A 17,168-nucleotide genomic window follows, 5' to 3' on the forward strand; every position below is an offset into this window, starting at 1 on the left:
TTCATCCAAATTACAGTAACAAGTCACTTGTTTCAAAAAAGTTTATTTAAACAAAGTAGGTACATTTCACAGAAATGGTTATAAAATGCATAGCATATTATAAACAATACTGTTACTTTACAGATACTACTTGTTATTATCCTAAATATTGCATTTTAAAAACTAACCAGCCTGCTTGGTGAATCAGAAAGCTAAAAATCCCCAGTTATCCTATCTTAGGCACTGTGAAAAAAAATAGTATGATATAACAAAGCAGGTGTCCATTTCTTCATTCACTCTACTGATTGTTTGTATTGCTGCATCGTTAATTTGCCAGTGCCTATTATGTGGAAAGATACAGTCCCTGGAGTCACGTACCAAGAACAGATTTCCATCAACTGGAGCACAAATTCCACTTGCTCAGCCAACCAAAATCCCACGCAATGCCAAGGAAAGCTGACTGAGGGTCTTCACACCAATTAACTTAATGGACAGCAGAGACCGCATGAGTGGACCAAAAACGTAGCAGTTTTTCCTAAGTTTTGCAGATAAGTCACACCCATACTGCTATTCATAAGCAACTTGACTCTAAGTTGGCAAGTCCGTACATACTTCAAGCTTGACTTCAATGGAAACTGAATGCCCAGTAGAACAGACCTTACCCTCAGTGGTGACGCAATGCCACAGAAAGTGGAATTGAGCCCTTTTACAACACCTGAGAACTGAGCACACCTCAAACATTCAGTACTTCACATAACCAAATCCAGAGGTGTCTGTTTTCTGATCTTTGGGATGCCAGGGCACAAAGAAGTAAAAATGAAGAGCACAGCACTGATTCATAACCATAGCTGAGACAGATACCAGCTCGTTCACATAACACTTCAGTGCATGAGTCATGACTGAAATTCTTCCTATTTGCACTTCTCTGACAATAGGCAGAAAGTAAATGCTGAGGTAAAAGCAGTTGCACTAAGTTTGCACTGGTGTAAGCAAGTCTAGAATCAAGCAAGCTATAAAATCCATTAATTCACACACAACAGAGAAAGAAAAATCCCCTTATTTTCAAAACATATAGATACATGTAGATCAAAACATGTATGTTTTCAAAACATATAGATACATGCTCAAGAATAAACTGACTTTCTGCATTATGACATGAGTTTTACAGTAGTTTAAGCTTGGCTTGGACCGAAAACAAAGAAACCTGAACTCTGGCCAGCAGAGTTCCTTTGGAACTGTTCATCAAGAGAGAAGAATGAGGTCTGAAGCAGTCCAAGAACATTGCATCGATGTTTCACTCACCATCTTCAAGTAGTTTTTGTAAGTTGTTCTGTATCTTAGAAAAAGAGAGAAAAATAACTGGGAGGCAGGAAGTGTTACACCGCATTTAAAAAAATGAAAAAATAAACTCAAGACATACTCTTCAATATACTCTGTGTGTGCATGTTAATTCTGCCACAACTGTTCATACCAATGGTATTCATGTTAAACGCCTCCTGCACTAGAGTCAAAGGAAACATCTGGATACAATCAGCCAGCAGCACACCTAGCTTTCATATTATGAGTATCTCCTGCAATTTCCTCCTACAGACTCTCTCGTTCTTTAGGTATGAGAAAATAAGGTAGAAAAAAACTAGAGCTAGAAAGAAAAGGACAAGAAACCCAACTATTTTGAACTTGATCAAAACCCAACACAAGCCTCAAACTTCAAAGTCACAGCTCTTAGGTTTAAGTGGATAATCCAAATAGTTTTGTAACAGGTTCAGCTCCACAGCCAGCTATGACGTGTGCGCAGCAAAATAAGGTTTTTGAACCATTAGCAGACATGTCCCATTTGCCAGATTCAGTGTCCTGATTACGGGTTATCTTCCCCTTGTTACACTGAAGGCAATGCCAGCCAGTCGCATCAAGGATGATTTGCGCAGACCTATTTTACACAGCCTATTTATACACCTTTCATCTCCTTGTCCTTAAAAGCAGAGAGGGGGGAATATAGTGGGTCACATTGCCTGGCACACACGTTCTTGCTATCTTAATAACGAGCAGTCACTGGCTACAGAAGGTTTAGTAACAGCTACTTTCAGACTGTAATCTGAGGAGCCATTGTATTTCCGGTTCAAGGATACCATTTCTTAATCCTACCTCATGACTTCTAGCCCAGATGCACACCTTTTTCAAGAGGGGCATTTGGGGGAAAGGAAAACAGTAAGATGCACCTAATTTTATAAGAGTCAGCGCATACACAGGAATTTCCTTTTAACAAGCTACATTAGAGTAAGGGAATGAGTAACTTTAGGTGATGTTTTCCCTCCCCCAATTTAATGCTTTATCCTGTGATACACGTGGTGCATTTTAACTACCTGCTAAACACACTTAAATGCCAAAGCAAAATTCTGCTAAGCCAGATTCCTGGTAATTCCTTGGCTCCAAGTATGAAGCAGACCTTGTAAAAATCACGACGTTGCACTGAAAACGTCATTGTAACATACTCTTTGCACTGAACTTTTTTTATCTGGAGAATAATTTTTAATTTTTAACCTAGATAATTTCTGTGCTCTAGTTTACTATGCAGTGGTCTCACAGGAAATGAGGGGAGAGTCAAAAGTTACACTGGAACTTTTATGCTACCTTTGCTGCTGCAGCCAACTGCAGACAACTACTAGCACTTTTCACTAAGGCACATGAAACAGTTAAGCAACCGCAGTAACTTTGCTCAGAGAATATAAAACCATTCGATTTATACCAGTTTTGCAGTGCAAGAGTAGGGTCATACATCCTGTTATAACCACTGCTCATCTAGATTAGAAAGGACTGGGATGTGGCAATATTCAGCTACAGGCAATACTCATTTAGCTTGTATGCACAGCAAGTGGATTGTGTCTTGAGTACTTGGCAAATACAAGGGAAGACTTCAAGGGTCCAATCCTGCAGACACTATCTGAAAAAAGCACATGACTTAAGATTCTAATTCAGGACAGCAGGCCACTTCTCTGGGAATAGCTGAATGATCCAACCATCCAGCTGCTTCTTACTGTGTGTCCAAGCAGAGACTATATAAGGGAGTGGGAAAGTGCCCAGCCCCGCTGCAAAGGGCTGGCTGGCTGGCTTCCCACTGGAATGAAGCGAGGTCTCCCATGAACCATCTTGCCAGCCTGTCCCAGACAGCTGGAAAGCAGTAACCTCTTCAATGACCCAGCCTGGCTAAAGACTGTACCTGGTAATCATCTGGTAAGCATTTTCCCCTTGTATTCATATTGTTATTATCCAGAGCATACGGAGAGGTTATGCTAGCAATATCACTCCAGACTTCTGCAGCAAAGAGGGTGGAGAGGTGAGGGGAAGAAACCTCTTTTTGACAGTCTTTGTAAAGCCTACACCACACAGGTAAACAGTGATATTATATAATCCTACCTTTATGCTAGTTGAGAAACTTGGTTTCAGAAAAAAAGGTGTTGAAAGACCTTGGCATACACTGAGTTTTAGAAACAGAGGTAAAAATAACCCATGTGACTTAAGCACATAGGAATTCAAGTAACTTCTGTTTTTGCTCCACTAATACTTTTTTCCATGCTTGGACAGTGTATGTGTTCCATTTCACACACCTATACCAGGTGCAGTTGTCAAGGTTTGGGGGCAGGGGCAGGGAGCGGCAGAGGCAGTTGCTGTGGGAAGAGGAGACATGTCCACACTACAGCCCGTGGAGAACCCATGCCAGAGCAGGCAGTTATTTCCTGAAAAGCTGGAGCCCTTAGAGGAGCCCATGCTGCAGCAGGGGGAAAATACGGGAAGAAAGGAGCAGCAGAGAGAAAACTGTTATGTACTGACTGTAACCCCCCACCAGCCCCCACTCTGGGCAGGGAATGGGGTGAGGAGTTGGGAGCGAAGGAGTCAAGCTGAGCCTGGGACAGGGGGGAGGAAAGGTGCTGTTCTATCATTTGTCTTTGTTTCTCACTACCCAAATCTGTTTTAACTGACGCTGTATGAAATTGATTTTCCCCAAATCAAGGCTGTTTTGCTTGCAGTGGTAACTGGTAAGCAATCTCCCTGCCTTTATCTTGATCCATGAGTTTTCTCCTCCTATCTTCTCCCCCTCCCCTGCTAGGAAGGGGGAATGAGAGAGCAGCTGGGTGAGTGCCTGACTGCTGGCCAAGGTTAGCCCACCACAGCACCTAAAGTGGAAATAAGGTCTGCACACCTACTTTTGTTTTGCATAGGCTTCCAATTTAAGTCGGCAAGTGCACTTACTTTTGCAATTAGAGAATGTTAAAGAAGTAAAGGTAAGGTCAGGTATAGGGAATTACACACCTGGTGCAGCAACATGTGTTTTACTGAAGTGAAACAGGCAAATTCCAGTCACTTCATATGAAGAGGCTGACTACATATGAAAGTGAGCATCGTTTTTCTTCATGAAAAAATTAAAACTCAAAAAAACCCATCCCAGACAGAAAAGTTCATCAAATAGTAATAAAGGTTAAATTCAGAATCCTTAGCCTTGATGAACAAAACCAATTTGAGATCATTACATGCAATAATTACCCTTGAAGCGTCCGATGTATTAGTATTCCTGGTTGTAAGTCTCAGCTCAAGGCAAAACATTGACACATACCAATGCTTGTAGTTGGGATAATTTATAGTCAGAGTCCTTTGTCTAGGAAAACATGCCAGCTTCTGGTATCAAATCTAGGGGTAACTTATCATTTTTCAAAATAACAGACTATAGAAATTCAGCAAGAACCTGATTAGTGTATCAGCATTTGCTTTACATCATAGGAAGTTACCTTTTCCAGTTTTATAAGATTAGCAGTTAACTCATCACAAAGGGCATCAGCATTAATTTGCAGATGAGATCCCAAACCTTGGCGCACCGGATGTCTGTCAAACAAAATGAAGAAGTAACTGTGACAGACGTGAAAAAAATGAAAACAGAACTGAGAGACACATGTAGATGGGAATACAGTAGTGACATTGTGAACTGTACTCATTTCCAGAAACAAAGGCCTAAGTCAATTCTGCACTCTTGACTACATTCTTTATGAGGTCTCATTCTCCAGAAGTTTGTATGGAAAACTTTACAGCTATTTACACTGCAAATAAGTTGAAAAGTTGCGTAAGTTCCATGTCCTGTGACTCGGAGGAAATCAAGAAGCCCAACCCCTTGACACCACAGAAGCGCACATTAGATCATCCTGTAACTTGTACTGTTTGTGAACAGAGCAACAGAAAACAGGACTTTCTCTTGTAAGAGTGCTTTAGAAGAGGGACACAGTGTCCTACTAATAAATACATGCCAAACTTTTGGCTTTTGACATTGCTTACTACTAGAGGCAGATTTACCCCCCTCCTTGCATTACTGGCAAAATATAAATGCAAGCTTGTTTAAGATAAAGAACCGCTTTCTTCCTACTCCTTTTTTACCAATAACCTAGCTCTGTCTTCTGACAGACGCATACAAGTACTACTGCTTTCCACAGAAGACAGCTGAGAGCAGTTGGATGCTACGCAGCACAGTCATTGTTCAACACAACCACAAGTGCACTGTCAGAGCGACCTGTTTGTCAGGGACGGGTCATCAAAGAAAGCTGAATTAACAAGCAGACTTATTCAAGAGCTTGCTACAGGTTTGCAACACTTTGGAGACAGTTCCACCCAGCCTCGGTACGGCTCTGTCTTGAATTTTATTTCCCCCCTCTGTTTTTTGGGTGGTGCCTCTCCATCTCTCAGCATGCCCAATCATGCTACATGTGTCTGCAGGTTTTGCACTGAGATTTACAAATTACTTTCGAATCCATGTTTTTCAGAGCTGCTCAGGAAAAAATCAGTTATAATAAGGGGAGAAGAGTTAATGTAAAATTTAATGCTGAATAAACTGATTGGTATTCTCAGCAGTATCCAGCTAATTGCCTTCTGTCCGAAAAGAGGAACAGGAAGCTGATACAACTTACAGTGGCTTACTGCTGTGGTGTGTGCCCCTGCACTGCCTCTCCATTTGATGTTTGTGTATTTCCTATCCATGCAACATGGAGAATTAAAAAAAAAAAAAAAAAAAAAAAAAAGATATGCAGGGGCAGATGACATCCATGACTTTAGCTACAGAATGGCACTATCTATGGAACTATGGCCCCTTTCCCTATTTCCTCTTCAAATACGCAAAAAACTTTCCCTTAGTGTGTCTGGATTTTTTTTTATGTGTTTTGTTTTGGTTTTGTGGTGCAGTTTGTTTATTTATTGATTTTATTTTATTTTAGCAAGACAGGATATCAGTTTCTAAAGAGAATATAGGAAGCCCAAAGCAAGTCAGATGTATCAGCCCAAAGACTACGAAGTACCTTCTGTCATCTTAGGCTAATCAAATGGCATTAAGACTGAAGATGGAAGTTATACCTTTTCCACAGCATCATTGCTTTTGATAGGAACTTCTCACTTCAGCAGTTTACACTGAAGTTACAGCTATCCGAAATATTCTCGAGGCAGTAATACACCATGATATATCACATTTGTACTAAAAGTCTTAAACAGAAAGCTGTGAGATGAGGCTGGCACTGACACAAGAACTACAGGACACTAAAGTCCCACAAGGGCATCACAGTGGTTTCTGAAGAAAACAGATAAGCGTGACAGATACTGGAAAAAATTACAGAGTTTGTCTTACTCCTTAATGTGTGACTCAAAGGATGTGATGGAAATAAGGCGTTCCTCCAGGACATTGATTTTATATCTCATGTAGAAGGTAGAAAATATTAATACACAAACACTGTAAGAGAGCAAATAAAGCACATCAGTTAATGGAAACTTTAGAGGTGCTTGACAAATTTAATGTTAAAAGCCATTTAAATTATTACTTGTAGATGTTGAATAATAAAAGTATCATTCTTAGAAACACCTCAGGAATACCCATCAGTGGCATTCAGACAGTTGCAGTTATCTCAGCCTTGAGTATGGCTTTGCTAAGTGGCATGTAAAATGAACTTGCAAGTAGTTAAACTCTTAATATTTCCTAAACCAAGACACCCCTTGCTTTTAAAAGTAAAAGGCCTATTAAGTAAGCTTGACTCGGCATTTCTTCTTCTGAAAAGTCTAAAGGCCACAATTCCCAATAATTTCTGTTTTTCCAAGTGAAGCTTAGATTATATTAATTTATGTAAATGTAAGAAAATCCTAGTATTTTGACAATCTTGGTATTAACTGCTAACTTACAGAAATGCATAAAACACAAGTACATGGTTCAGAGATAAAAGCTTCTGGGACTTCACTTTGTGGAAGAACCTGAAGGCTTCAGAATGGCCTGCGAAAAAAAGAACAAATGTAACTTTGATCAAAGCAGACCACAGGACACAAACGGTTTTTTGAAGCATGCAACAGATAATATAAATAGAGGGATAAACAAGAAAGAGATCTTCCAAATTATGTGAACTGACAACTCTGCAAACTTAACTTACTCCAGCTGAAGATCTGCCCTTGATTACTTACCATTTCGAGGGTTGTTTCGTGCTTTTCCATCAGGTCCACGTTTAATGTGTGCATCTGAACGGACAGACTTCACCTCAGCCTTGGAAACTTTCAAGTGAGTCTGTGTCTCAACAACATGATAATCTGTTAAAAGCAAGATTTGTAATTTAAACTGATATATGAAGTCAAAGGAAGCTGTTGGTAGCTTAAGTCAGTCAAGGAGCAGGGGAAGAGGAGGATTTTAAAAGGTGCATTTCTGGACCAGTTGGTTTAGTAGCCTTAAAACAGTTTGCATAGTAACTCCATATCATCACAAAACATAAAGAAGCACCTGGACTGAAAGAGGATGATGTATGCTGCACTTACACTTCCAGATCCTTTGAAAGATGGCAACCTACGCAAACTTCGAAGGTTATCACTCAATTTCCAGTCAGAATAATATACAGACACAAAAGTCATCTCTCAAAAGGACTGAATATGCTAGCGTAATGATTCCAAATAACTTTGGTAGCAACATCAAGTGGAGATATTGCATTGTTACTTTGAAAATGAGATTATAGCTCCCTTTCATGACTTTTTTAAATGCAGATGATGTCTTGAAAGAAATGGGACAGAAAAACTCAGTCACACTCAGTTTTGTTCATGCCTTACTTGCACACCCTTGACTACTCTAATGATGCAAAAGAAACAGAATCACAGGTGACAGACGTGTTCCCCTCCACCCCTCAATTCCCTTTCCTAGGGTGATTCTTTGACTGGATATTGGTTTTTCACTTGGACTGGATATTGGTTTTTCACTTGTGAAAAAGGAAAATGGAAATGTTTGAAGTAGCTATTACCTATAAGGAAGTAAGGCAGGCAGTAAAATCATTATTCAGAAGTATTCACGTGGGAAGTGATGACACCACAATTTAGTTATTGCTTCACAGACACCACCAAACAATTAAAAATACACACACAATAAATACCAAAGACCAATGAAAGCAAATAGCCCCAAATCGTACAACTGAACAAAAGACATAGGAAAAAAGAAGAGTTAATTAAAACTAATACGATAGAAAACTGCCATGAAAAAAATGACACTATTTCATTTAAAAGTAATGATAAAAGTTTCTTATTATATAAATTCTTTTATAGTCAAGACAGAACCTGGAGTAATAACAGCATAACAACGCATTTTTCTAAGAACATTCAGCATGTGCTATATAAAACAAGTTCTATTGTACTTATGAACTTATATGCAGTGAGTTTCTACACAGCATTCCTGCTAATAAGGTGAAGAACTTGAGGCATATAAAAACACAAACAGTAGTGATAAGAAAGAACAACTTTGGACAGTATCGTCAAGTGTCTTAATAACTGCCAAGAATAAAATAAGATTTAAAAAACCACAAAAACGTATGTCAAAAATAACTTTTTTGATGACCAAAAGCCACCATGGTAAAGTACACTATTTGTATAGATTAGAAGAACTTACACTGTGACTTGAACAACTTTAAAATAGGGTGTGTGTGTGTGTTTGTTTTTCTTTTTTTAAAGGAGGAACATGTCCTACATTGTATCTCTGCAGCATAACTGATGGGGGATGTGGGGAGCAATACATGGATAAGCAATTAGAGGCAGTAGTGACAAATCAGATCCACTGCTGACCAAGTCGTTGTCTGAGTCTGGATTGCAAAGGGATATAATAACGGAAATGCAGCTATTTTGGCTTTGAGGAAGACCTTAAAGAACATGTAATTCTCCAGGATTGTGGAGAACATAGATTCCACATCAGAACGGGATTACAGAAGCAAAACTGACAGCCGAAACCATTCTCATTTTCTTGGGGCCCCACAATCCTACTCACCTTGGAAGCATTCCAGCTCTGGGGTCTGTGAGCCTGTGCTGCTGGACTCTTCCATCTCTTGTCTCCGCTGCTGCACTATTCCATCCAGATCAGAATAGTCTTCATTGAAATCCTGCTGGGGAGATAGGTCACAAGAAAACTCAGCCCTGTTCTAAATCTAAACAACCTTATTTCCTCTGATCTCCCTCTAGAAACTGAACCAACAATTAAAGATTTAAAATTGTTTAACCAGGAACAATCTCTGATATCAAGATGTTGAGATCAAGTTAAAAAAAATAAGCCCTGTATGATCACCAGAATTCAAACCTCATCCCCCGCCTTCCTTCACGCGAAGTGATTAAGTCTGTGTGCAAAAGAAAAGACTGTTAGTAGACTACACAGCTCTTTCAAATGTCTGAACAGAAGAAGGATTGTAACTAGAAACACTTCAAGAACCGCTCATGGCAGAGGATGAAGCAATTTTAAGTCAGTACAGAGAGCTGTGAAACCTGACTGCACATACAGCATACAGACTTTGGAATACATCCAAAACACATCCAAAACACACACGTGTTTATATACTGCATGTGATCAGTTCAAGTTACACTCATGCTGATCATTCCAGCTGCCTTGAATTGTTAAAAAACTCATGGAAGTTTTAGAAACAGACGTCATGATTTCCTTCAGTTTCTTTTCTTCAGACACTTTAAGTAGTACTTGCAATGAAAGGTGCCATGCAACAAAAGAATGGAATATCTAAGCCATTTACCAAAGGCAGAGCTGTAGGACGATCAGCCCTGAAGCTGTTTTCTGCAGAGGAGGGATTTGGACTGTTGCCCATGCTTGTATCCTGAAAAAAGTGGAAGTGTTAACAAGGAACACTCTCAGAAACCACCTAGCATTTAAAAGCAGAAAAAACAGTAATAATGAACACAAAACTACACACCATCTTCACTCCCATTAGTACTTACCTCAAGATGTCTACAGATAGATTTTAATAGCTTGTAAGTGGTATCTCTGGAGAGTAAGGAGACAAACATGTACTGAAAAACAGAAGTGCCAAAACTGTTTGAGAAAAGGCATACAGTACAACCCTCCTTTTACCAAAATAGAACGGATAGGTGGTTTTGCTGATTAAGTAACTATTTTCAAGAACTTTTGTATAGGAGGAAAAACCTTCACTCCATCTAAGACTATGATCTGAGGTTAATCACAAAGAACACAGAACAGGCACACAAAAGTTACCACGTTCCGCTGCAAAATCAGAGCATAGTCCAGATCTGCTCTTTTTTTTCTTTCAAAAGACTTTGTATACTACATTTTAGCTGCCCCTTAGGAAAAAAAAAAAAAAAGAACAACAACAGAAAACCAACCCAAACAAAACCCAAACAAGGACTCATTTTTTGTACACTCTCCTGCATCCACAAAGTATTTGTGCAATGAAAACAGGCTGTTTCTAAAGCTGCTTTTAGGACAATCTCATTTTCTACTGATTCATACAATTACTATTCCTGAGTATGCTAAGTATACAGTATGCAACTACATTTTGTGCATCTAAGGTATTGCTGGTCAGGTAAGAGACCCGTGTAAATGAAAGAATAATATCAGAGCTGCCAATAAGGCAGGTAACCCTCAGAGCATGCACTTCCTGACCCAGCTGTTTCAGTTCCCCCAGTGCTACGACACAGAAGTCTTGGAGAATTGGGAATGATAGATTACAGAGAGCAGGTGGCAACCAGAGATACCGTTTCTTATTTTCTCACCAAGTTCTACATAGCTTTGATTACTGTAGATCCAAACTAAAAAGACAGGGAGTTAGTAAGAGGAAAAAAATGGTCATTGCCTATTACAAGAGAGAAGGTAGAAGAAGCTAGGATTGTCCTCAAACCAGATCCTCCAGGGCCTTAAGTCTAAATGCCCACATGCGACCAATTTCTATAGCTGTTTAAGTGTCTACTTGGCACCTTCAAGAATGCCTCATATTACTGCCAATAAGGAGGGAGGAAAAAAAGAAAAGTAGAAAAAAATGGAAAAAGAAAAAAGGAGGCAGAGTGCATTAGCTTTGCCTTTTACTAGTACTTACCCTCTCTGTGACTGTTGCTATGATCAGAGCATTTGGCACAAGAAGGGCAGTTTTGGTTTTCTTCAAAAGTGTCACTGAGAGCACAGGTATACTAATCTGAAACAAGATCAATGTAGTGTTAGAGACCCAATACACACATACAAATCTGTGCATTCTTTCACAAAAAGCCAGCCTACCAACTGTGATAAGGCAGACTTTCAACACCCTTAATTCAAAGATTTCTCTTCTATGTCCATGATTACTAATAGTTCATATGAAACAGGTATGGTTTCAGATTATTACTATTTCTTAACTATTTTTACATCTTATTTTATCAGATGCCAATCCAGGCTTTTGTCTTCCTCTCCTGAACCCTTCTGTCTCTTAAAAGACTACAGGTTTAGTTCACTGTAGATCTGCAGAACAAACCAGTCTTAAAGCTGGGCTTCTTTGTTTAGAAACAAAACTTTTCAGAACGCATGAGACTAGAGAGGCTTGTTGAAGAATGAACATAAAAGTCTTCTCACCACTTACAAATCCTTTAGTCTGCAACAGTTCCTTCCTGCTTCGGGGTTTATATTCAACCCCATTAGCTTAATATCTGCTAAATTTCAGAGTATTTAACTTCAGATATTCTGTATGAGCTCTTCGTATAAATCCAATAGCACAAAGGACCAAATACCTGGTTTGACTTTCAGTTGAAAAGCCTAGGGCTTAGCGAGTCAGGCAAAGATAATAATCCTGCATACACATGATCAAGATACAGCTCCTGTTAAAAATTCCTCTGGCACACACTGTCATAACTACCTGAGAAATTTGGAAGCAAGATTAAAAGCGTCCAAAGACGGTTCAACAAGCAATCACAGACCTGAATTAAAAACACGTGGCAGTACAGAAAGAGAATGAATTTACTTTCTGCACGCTTTCATAAAACCTTGTTAACTTTTGTTCCGAACAGCAACACGAAGTCATGAAATGAAAGATTGTTTCAGGTAACAAAAAACACATTTGTGTACATTGGTCTGGATACAAGATTGCAACCACTGTTGAAGCATGGCTAATCAAGTATCTGCTTGTCATCTATGAGCTAGAACCTCGCTCTTTACTAGGTACTTAGTTTTGTTGAAAAAGTGCACTATCAGAAACACACCAAACCAACCCAAAGCATATAATTTTAATTATTCTTAGTCCCAGGCCTGGGTATAAGAATCTGTAAATCTGGTCATAATTTGTTCTATTGATTTTTTAACATGTCAACTCCATTTGTCCTGCTTCAGAAGCCATGTCTTTTGACAACGGGTAATTAAACACTACACCTTTTCTTCTTAAACTGCACCTTGTATCACAAAGTCTTTGCAACACTTTTCGAAACAGCTTTTTCTGGGAGCGGGGAGAAGGGAGCAGTTATGATGTGTGTTTATAGGAAAAACACATAATCCTCAGGTAGCCAGAAGAGAATAAAAAAAAAACCAGAACAAAACAACAAACCAAACCAAAACCAAACTGGAAGATTTTTTTCAGCAGAAATTCTGCTAATACTAATGATTAAAAAAGCAGCTTAGAAATTTTCTAATTGGTTCAGTTCACCTCAAAGAACTTTAAATCAGAGATGTTAATGGCATTCTACTGCATGCTATTTTGATGGATAACATTACTGTAATCAAGACTGAAGCGTACTTAAATGGGATTAAGTACTTGCTTACTGCACTGTTACCCCAGCATTAGACTAAAATGGTAAAATCACTGCAAAGTACTTTACGTCCACCTGGAGTAATAATTATTTCAGGAAACAAGGTTCACTGGCATGCAAGTTGGAAAGTAACCAAAATGTGTAAGACAATGCTTAGCTCCAGGAGAGACTCAAGGCCAATATTTATAGCCAAAACAGAACTACCTGGAAAGATAAGGCTGTCTTTCAAAGCCTATTCAATCCTGCAGAAGCAATTTCTTATTTCTGATCATGCACAGTGTTTATACGGCAGACTCAGATCTCCTAACTTGCATGCCTATCCCCTCCACCAAAGCTTTCTTTCTGCAGGTAGAAAAATTCATGTTGAAAAATTTGTTAGACTGTGTAGACCTGCTATTTCTCAAAATAAAACACTTTATCACTGAGCTTAAACTATTTAATAAGTCCCATGCAATAGAGATTTTGTGTCCTGGAAACTTTGTCTGTGTATCTGACTGCTAAGAATGTTCCTCTTAATCTCATTCTTGATTCTCTCCTCCCCCTCTCATTACATTATTTTTCATTATATCCCTGATTTTCCTGCTTTTTTGTTGATGGTATTCCTAAAAACTTGTGCCTGCTGTATGTGACTGAAGAAATATTTAAATACGGGTTGCAGGGGTAGGGGAAGACAGCTGGAAGTAAATGATCAGGCCTATCCCCTTCACTCTTCATTTTCCCCACAATGTTTTCTGAAAACAATGATCCAGAACTGAATAATCTGGAATATCACTATAGCTACATTTACAAATATTGTCTACGCTACCCTGTCTTGTAATAGGTTTTCCTTTTTCATTTTATACATAAATATGTATATATTCCTGCATTTAAAACCCTGTTGAAAAAGATAATTTCCTAGGACTATATCATTATCATTCTGCATCTTTTTTCCCAGGTTTTTCTAGTAGAACTCTACCAAGTAGACTACATTTTTGCATACATTTAGCATAGTGTGAATCTAGAAAGCTGTCCCACAGTTTGAAGTGGCCACACTTGTTTGTGGTGAACAGAAGATTGCTCGTACAGCCACTTCAATTTTAATGAAACTAATTGCCAAGATAACCAATTATGAAGGACAGTACCCAATCATTTGTTAATTTTGATTTCCTTTCCATCTGCATTAATGACTAATAGAATCCATTAACTACGAATCAACAATAACTCAGTTTATTGGGCCAAGCAGTAAAACATAATAACCTGTAAGGTCACTATGAACAATGTGTCGTTAATGATTTTAAGCGTTCTTTAAACCTATTCCACCATCTTAAAATCCCTTTCAAAGATAGATGGTGTTCTGTCAAAATGGTTGACAGTAGAGAAATGAGATACTGCCAACTCCTAAACTGGTTTCAGCCCCGAATTAACTTACAAAGAGTCTGGATCTAACCAGGAACTTCATTCAAGGAAGTACCCAAGAAAGAAGACAAAGAAAGTCTTGCAGGAAATTGAGCTGTTTCCCAATAAAAGCCCAAAACCAAGCAGAGTTCATGTAAACAAAGAAAACCACTCCAAAAGCTCCAGATCAACAGAACTAAAACACAAATTATTTTTTTTTCTATATGTATTTTTGTGTGTATTTCTATGTGTAGAAATTTTATGTCTATGTGTATGCCTACCATTCACCACAGGGGCCCACGCCTTAGGTGAATTGTATCTGTACCAAGAAAGAGTAAATGTTGTAAATTAGGATCTTCCTGACTGTTCATGTCCCATTTCTGCTCTTCATACTAGGCCAACAAGCAAAAATCTACCAAACTGTTTTTTCTTTCCCCATCCTCTGTTTACGCAGAACAGAGGGGAGTGCTAGAAGAATCCCTCAAAGACCTTTGCCACGCAGCTCAGAAAGCAGTTTTAGTTCTTCCTCTTTAATTGTCTTAATACACTTGATCCTCCCCTCCAGTTCCCCAACTACATTCCTGTAGTGCTTACACTTTTCAGCCTTCCTTCCTCCTCCTCCTCTCTGAAGAGAGACATTTTTGTACAGTTTGTGGTACGTGGGCTTGGCAATGCCCTCACCACTGCATGTCAGATCCTTTCCTTTCATCTATTTTTTTCAGACAGGAAGTCCCTAAGAGAAAAACTCGATCTTTAATAATAATGCTGCAGTTCTAGTGTGACTTTCAGGCATCACTTCTGAACAGTGACTGCACTCATTAATACTTAGAAGTATAGTAGTATTCTAGCTTTGCATAATAATGTGAACTTCTGATGATGAACAAATTGTTAAGGAATAGCGTTACTGTTCTGTACATAAAGATTTTACTAACCTTAGTGTCTTTACCAAAAACCTTGGAATGGAAGCAAATCCAGTTTTCAGAAAGGAATAACTTTCCTTGGTAGAGAATTTCCTTCTGCAGAGCACAGGTAAAGCCTGAAACAAATAGATACTCTATAATCTTCAAGGTAACCACAACTCAAGCCAACTGTTATCAATTTGGCTTTTGTTTTGCTCTATTTAAAAAGCTATAATATGTTTAGGTTTATACCTTTTGACAAACATCGTCAAACCTTGAAATACTTAGTAAGGTTAACTAATACTGACAAGCTCAGTAGATTTCACAGGCCTAAATTTAAACTCAAAATAGCTGAAGAACAAAGACTGAAATGCATAGTAACATGCAACTGGCTCCCCGGAACCAAGAATCCTTTCTGAAAGAGTACCACCTAGCTTCCTATAAACTTTTTGACTAGCTTTCAGGTAACCATATTACGTCAATGTAAAGAGCTTAATTAAAGGTTTTTGCTTTAAACTTTTAGATCGATAGCCGTTGTCTGGACTAGATGATCAACAGAGGTACAACCCGTGTAAGGTAATACAGCTTTTACTTCACAGCCACTGAGCAAAACCATTTCTCACTCATGAACTGCTTCCCTTCTATTCCTTTAAAGAAACGTTTGTTATACATATCTATGTACAATACACTTGTTATAACTACCACAGAGAACAGTAGAATCTTTAAGTCCTTCTGCTATGTTGAGAGATATCAGTTGTTTAGATTAAATAAGTAAGTTTTAATTAGAATAAATTACTTAGGGTTATAATACGGTGTGATTTATGCTGTTTGCCTAGCTTTACTTAGCGTGAATAGCCAGATTTGCTGAAGCCTTTGCGCCACAATAGTTAATTTTCTTAGTAATTTTCCTCACAGATGGTACAGGGCTGCGCTTAGTCTTTTAGTGTAAGAAAAATGTCGATAACACACTGATGTTTTGGTAGTGCTTTCTCTAAGTCTGGGGCTTTTCCATTCCCCACGTTCTGCCAGGGAGCTCAGGTGTACAAGAAGCATAAACCAGGAGATATAAGGACGTGACAACCCTGAGCAGAGACTGCACATCAACAGGGTAAGAGCAGTCAGTGACCTGCCTGGACACAGAAAAAGAATCCCAGGCAGTGTTAGAAGATTCCAACCCAAAAATCACTACTGGACTAAAAGACACATGAAAAACGCACGAGGGGCAGCTGTAGAGATCACAAGGGTGTCATTGCCCAGGGATTTCTTTGTTCAAGGTCCCTCTCTGGAGGCACCCAGCCCAGGCTGACCCTGCTGCTGGACCTCCCATTTAAATTACTTATTTTATAAAATCTGATGACTGAGGCTCTGCTGTGGGAAACCTAGAGTGGAGCCCTGAAGAAGGAGGGATCTTGCCCGAGAGTGAGCATATGTGTGTGTGAGGAGTGGGAAGGGGCACCTGTCGGCTCCTGGGGGTTGCCAGCTGCAAAGGGACCCTGGTCCGAGCAGAGAAAGACTAAGGTGGTGTGTGTGCCCTTCCTCGAGTGGGGTGGGAGTGCTCGGGCAGCAGCTTCTCCTTTAAAATCCTACCAGTGTTTTTAAATATTAAAGTATCGTCAGCAAAAATTCAAGCTAGTCACTTGACCAGTGCTGTCTCAATTAATGAGTGACTTTAGTAAGAAAGCTTCAATACCAAAACAATGTTGCACCAGGTTACTCTGCTAGGAAGCACAAAGCAGGCTACAATTCCCAAGGATGACCTGCCCCAACATATGACGATTTACGTTTTGCAACATTACAACAAAAACACCCACTGCATGCAGATGAGGGCCTTGTAGCTCCAGGAAGCTGGAGTTTAAGGTTCTTAAAGTTTAGGTAGTCCCTCTTGTACAT

At 39.1% G+C, this 17,168-nt stretch overlaps 1 protein-coding gene across 4 annotated transcripts in view; it reads right to left on the reverse strand.

Moving 5' to 3' along the window:
- Window positions 1-27: 27 nt before the first annotated feature.
- The window catches only part of GRAMD2B (GRAM domain containing 2B), a 33,390-nt gene continuing 16,249 nt past the window's right edge, over window positions 28-17,168 (reverse strand). The window contains exons 5-14 of one of the 4 annotated variants that reach the window (XM_074569932.1): window positions 15,312-15,415; window positions 11,337-11,432; window positions 10,225-10,296; window positions 10,023-10,103; window positions 9,275-9,389; window positions 7,447-7,569; window positions 7,174-7,261; window positions 6,629-6,730; window positions 4,758-4,851; window positions 28-1,309 (exon numbers count right to left, since the gene is read on the reverse strand). In XM_074569932.1, coding sequence (XP_074426033.1) covers window positions 1,274-1,309; window positions 4,758-4,851; window positions 6,629-6,730; window positions 7,174-7,261; window positions 7,447-7,569; window positions 9,275-9,389; window positions 10,023-10,103; window positions 10,225-10,296; window positions 11,337-11,432; window positions 15,312-15,415 — 911 coding nt within the window. In that variant the 3' untranslated portion in view covers window positions 28-1,273. Of the gene's footprint in view, window positions 1,316-4,757; window positions 4,852-6,628; window positions 6,731-7,173; window positions 7,262-7,446; window positions 7,570-9,274; window positions 9,390-10,022; window positions 10,104-10,224; window positions 10,297-11,336; window positions 11,433-15,311; window positions 15,416-17,168 lie in introns of all 4 variants that reach the window. The other 3 variants (XM_074569930.1, XM_074569933.1, XM_074569931.1) reach the window with 3 other exon arrangements.

The sequence above is a fragment of the Larus michahellis genome, chromosome Z (assembly GCF_964199755.1).
Source record: "Larus michahellis chromosome Z, bLarMic1.1, whole genome shotgun sequence".
NCBI classification, from domain to species: Eukaryota; Metazoa; Chordata; class Aves; order Charadriiformes; family Laridae; genus Larus; species Larus michahellis.